The sequence below is a fragment of the Drosophila montana genome, unplaced genomic scaffold, assembly GCF_035044405.1.
Source record: "Drosophila montana isolate Dmon_TW-CO22-7 unplaced genomic scaffold, ASM3504440v1 contig_1687_1, whole genome shotgun sequence".
NCBI lineage: Eukaryota > Metazoa > Arthropoda > Insecta > Diptera > Drosophilidae > Drosophila > Drosophila montana.
The window spans coordinates 1243264-1248405 of record NW_026996616.1 but is presented as its reverse complement, the minus strand read 5'-3'; the positions used below and the strand labels follow the sequence as shown (position 1 = coordinate 1248405).

General features: G+C 40.8%; 1 protein-coding gene across 2 annotated transcripts; it reads left to right on the top strand.

Annotated features, from left to right (window-relative positions):
- Window positions 1–2656: 2656 nt before the first annotated feature.
- LOC135440830 (uncharacterized) lies at window positions 2657–4645 on the top strand. Of its 2 annotated transcripts, none has more exons than XM_064700196.1 (2): window positions 2657–2792; window positions 3618–4645. In XM_064700196.1, the coding sequence occupies exon 2, from the start codon at window positions 3618–3620 to the stop codon at window positions 3873–3875; it is 258 nt and encodes an 85-aa protein (XP_064556266.1). In that variant the 5' UTR covers window positions 2657–2792; the 3' UTR covers window positions 3876–4645. The 2 variants fall into 2 exon arrangements, with proteins under 2 accessions (XP_064556266.1, XP_064556265.1); XM_064700195.1 differs by lacking the exon at window positions 2657–2792 and adding an exon at window positions 2865–3014.
- Window positions 4646–5142: the final 497 nt, after the last annotated feature.

Genomic DNA, 5142 nt, shown 5'->3' with positions numbered 1-5142 from the left:
GGTGAAGGGAACAGGAACCTTGGCGCTGAGTGTGGAGCATCTACCGGGTCGGGCACACCCGACCGACTTTTGTTTCATAATTAAATTCTCACGTAATTGGAAAAAAAATTGCATTTTGTGGCAATTTTCTAAATTCGTCAAAAAAAAAAAAAAAAGGAAACAATTCGGAGTGTAGCTGCCCGCAAAGTGTGCTTCACTCTGCAATTATTGCAATTTCGTGCGAGTTTATTGAGTACGCCCGCTCGGGGCGTGGTCCCTTGTTGTAAATATGCTGCAACTGACAGCTTGCCACAAATTGCATCCTTAAAAATGTTCAACTTTATTTCGTTTTGCATTGAATCAAAATCGATGGCCTGGGAGCAATTGTTGCCAGTTGCTGCCAGTTGCTGCTGCATCGGCAATTAGCCAAAGACAACAATGGAGAAGCAATAAACACGTTGTGTGGATAAGTCAGGTGAGCTAGCGAAAGACGTGGCTGTGGCTGTGGCAGGGGCGGGAGCGGGAACGGGAGGGGGAGCGGGAGCGGGAGCGAGCATCTCACTGTGTGGGCCATGTTTGTGTCCTTGTTGTTGGCTGAAACAAATGAACTGTACAAATGAAAGTCACAGGACGAAGTTGTCGACAGTTGGCAATAGCGGCTGCCACGCCCCTTTTCCTTCTGCTCCAGCTGACTTGTTGCCCCATGCAACTGCGCTGTGTTTAGCGCTTTATTTATGGCGGCAAATGCAGCGCGTAAATCAGAAGCACACACACATCGAGAGAGAGAGAGAGAGAGAGGGGGAGGAAGAGAGAGACTGTGCTGTGCAGCTCCCCAAAGCAATTAAGCTGCAGTGGGCGGCCAGCGGGGGCGTGGCTGGCTGCAACAGCTACAGCGCACTGTGGGCAACTTGAGACATTTCTCTGGCAAAAATTAATTAAATTATTAATTAATTAAAAGATTAACAGCTTTTGGCTAAAATACGTGGAAATACAACAAGCTGCGATTTTACATAAGCGATTATGTTAGCACAGTCCTGATCTGTTAAAATAACAGCTGCAAGTTTACATAAGCGTTAACATTGTCCAACTCTGTTAAGATAACAGCCACAGCGCACTGTGCGATATTTTACAAATTGTTCGGGCAAAACGAACTACTCTTAAAATTTCTTCAGCTAAACAACTTTTGGCTTAAATACATGGGAAATACAACAAACTGCAATTTTACATAAATAAAATATTAACATAGTCAGACTCTGTTAAGATAACAGCCACAGCCAAAAAAACTTTTGGCTTAAATACATTGGAAATACAACAAGCTTAAATTTAACATGGGTGAATATGTTAACATAGTTAAACTCTGTTAAGATAACAGCCACGGCAAACTATGCGATATTTCAAACATTTATCTGGCAAAACGAACTAATTTTAAAATTGCTTTAGTTAAACAAATTTTGGCTAAGATACATGGGAAATACATGGAAATACAGCTGCAATTTCCCAAAATGTTTACATAGCCTGGCACTGTTAATATAACAGCTGTTAAGCAGAGCTGCTCTAAGAAGCAGCATGTGTTTTTTGCATTACTTTTCAAGGGCTGTAAATGAAATAATATAATAATAATAATAAGTAAAACTCTATGCTATGTGCTCCATCTCTTTCAGTCAAGCCTTAAAGTATTTGAGAAGAAAAGCGCCCAAAAAGCTGTCGCATTTTTATTAGCAAAATGAATGGAATTGCCCACTGTGCTGTGAGGCAAACAATCAAACGGAAATTAATTGCGAAATTGTGAAAAGTGAAAGCCAATAGCTTCAACGGAAATCCCAACATCCAATACTCAGCTTCACCTCCCTTCACCCTCCCCCACATCCTGCGCTCAATAGATGATTTGCCAAAGGAACTTGAGATGCATTCAAAGGGGTTCCGATAAGCCCCATGAATAGCATTTTGGATGTGTATTGAATGCGCATCGAACTATGCGGACATGCAAGGCAAAATGACAACCGCAACAGAAGACGATTAATGGGCTTCATTAATGGGACAATTATATCGAGAATTTCGCATACGAATTTGGAATAGGTATAGGAATAGGTTTGCTGCACAGAAATTTGACAGCAGCTATTTAGTAAGATGAGCAAGCAATTTGGGCTCTGGTGGAAGAGAGCAGTCACATCTTGCTGTCTATATAGAGCAAGACAGAGAAAGAGAGACAGAGGGAGACAGAAAGAGAGAGAGAGGGGGAGAGAGGGAGGGCAAAAGAGAATTTGAGGGGAGCTCTACATTATTATATTGTCAACACAAATCGTAAAACTAATACGAAACGGAGCATGTTAACGTCTTGGCCTTAATTGAATTCATGAGAATCGCATAGAGAGGCGATAAAGGAAAAAACGATCGAACAGTGAGCAGGAATCGTTTTTGTTATCGTCTAAGTCTTACTTGAATTCATGAGAATCTCATAGAGAGGTGATTAACAAAGAATCGATCGAAAAATGAACAGGAATAGTTTTTTTTGGTTCTTCACAACTTTACAAGCTCGTAAAACATGAAGATACCCACATTTCTCTAATTGAAACAGAGCTCTCCCTTCTTTTCTCTCTCTCTCTCCCCTCGTACTCTCTCTCTCTCTCTCTCTTGTGTAGCGGCAAAGTCGGCCTGTTATTAGTTAACATTAAGTAGCCTTTTCGGCCTGTGTGTCAGGCTGGGTAAATGAATTTGACTCAACATACATATACTTAAATTATAATCTTTACATCAAAAATAGAAAATCGTAAATTATCAACGAGATTGTAAGCGAAGTGCCACCTAAGAAGGCAGTAAGAGCAAGCACTCCTCCCACCGCAGAGAGAGAGAGGGAGAGAGAGATAGAGAGAGAGAGAGGGAGAGAGAGAGAGAGAGAGAGAAAGAGAAAGAGTAAGTGAGAAAGAGTTAATCCTGCAGCAGACACGAGTGATAAACCTGGAGAACTGGAGACCCAATACACCAGCTCTCACCAGACGAGCTAAGTACAGATTCGGGACGTCCGGTTCTATCTGAAAGTAAGTTATAGAAAAGGGATGCAAAGGGTATAACAGCTTGATGCAGCTGTATGTAACAGGGTGTAGAAGCAGGCTGCGAACCCAAGCAGCTGTTAAGTCTCAAGTCCGTCTGTGATTGAACTCGTAGATCTCGGAAACTACACTAAGTTGGGACTTGAAATGGGATATATATGCACGTATGTTTTAGGCGCTGAAAAAATTGATCATTTTTCGCTCGATATATTTACTTATTTCCAAAAATATCGATAAATATCGATTTTGATAGCTCGAAGACTTTAAAAGCCAGTTATGCCAAACTTGGAGTGTATGTTCTCTCTGCCTTTTTTAGAGTAGAATCTAGCGCTTTGGTATGCACACGCTTTTTCATGCCATAGTCGTTCCTTGAGAATTTCATAAAGATCGGACTATAAACACCGAAGTTATTCGGGCGCGTTTTTTCGTATAGAGCGAGGCTTGGGGAAGCTAGAATTTCGAGTCTCTCTCTCGCTCTCTCTCGCTCTCTCTCTCTCTCTCTCTCTCTCTCCCTCCCTTTCACTCGCTCTCTCTCTCTCGCACTCTGTCTCTCACACTGAATATGCGGTTCTCTGTGCTTGTGTTTTGCAGATGGTTATCAATCTGAATCCAACGACGCTGACCAATGCGAACGGCAGCAGCAGCCCGATGGCAATCATTAGCCATGCGGTAATCGATGACGTTGTCTATATGCATGTGGTCTGTCCGGGCGATGAGATCTCCAAATGGGTAACATTGGAGGAGGCGCTGGGTCTGTGCCCGTCGGCAGTCATTGCCTATACACAGCTGACGCTGACGCATATCTTTGGTCCGCCCGTCGAGGATCAGGAGCCCAGTCTATTTGACTAAGCAAAAAAATGCGCAATCTTCAAGAACTGCTCCTTCTACTTAAGCTCGAACCTGCTTCGATCGTTGACTTGATTTGAGCCGAAGGGAACACTACGATTAACCATAAATATGAGAATAGCTATAATCATATTAACAACAACAACAACAACAACAACAACAACAACAACAACAACAACACAAACGAGAAAACCAACTAAACCCCATAAAAATACGTTTGCCTCGAGCAAATTCTTCAAATTCAAAGTTCAAGCTTTCCCAACAAATAATTGCGAACACGTCAACACAAAACCCTCGATAATAATTGTTTCGATATTTAAATTTCGCATGTGCATATGTTTTCAACTATATGTACCCCATATATTGTTGACCAGCTGACCAAATCACAGATACGCACACAGATACGCACACACACAGACACACAGACACGCAGACACACAGACAGACAGACAGAGATATATATAGAAAAATTGTAACGCCCGGGTTCCCTGGATGAGAGCTACAAAACAAACTCAAATTTCTAGTTTTTCTCTTCAATATTTTTTTTTCCGCCCCCCTTTTTCCTATACCCCTTCACACCCGTCACCCCCTTCACCCGTCCCTTTTGATTTTGTTTGAAATTCTATAAAATTGGCAACACTTTCGAGTTGGTTTCTAAACGTGGTTATTACAAATTCTGTGCGAGCAGCCCATATACAAAATTGAATAATGATGTGACACCAAATCTATTATAACGACGATAATACAAACATTGGGGTTTTTAAAAAATTGTATACATCCCGAGTTTTATTTGAAACTAGTTTCGGGTTTGAACCAGCGCCTTTGCTTTTGGATTCGATTAGTGATAAAAATATTTCATGTAAATATTTCATATAAATATATTTAAATTTAGTTTATTTTATTAATTCAGATAGTTTATTTAAATTTTTAATAAATATATATATTTGCTGGCGGGTATTTCCCGGGTATGGGAAATTTCGACCAATGTCTATATGGGATATTTTTAACATATCATGAACATATCACCAAGATGATCTAGAGGCCAAGCCATGAACAAAGAACGAAAGCTCGTGAAAATCGGATGAGATTTGACCGAGTTATAGGTTTGGGAAATTTTGACCTATGTCTATATACGATATTTGAGGGTTCGGTATTATGCCTGTCTATATGTATGAACGCGTCGATCTGAAAGACTTAGAACTAGAGTATTGAACGTATTTGATCGTATTGCTTATTTCGAATTCTAAATAGTTTGCTGCATTTCCCTGAA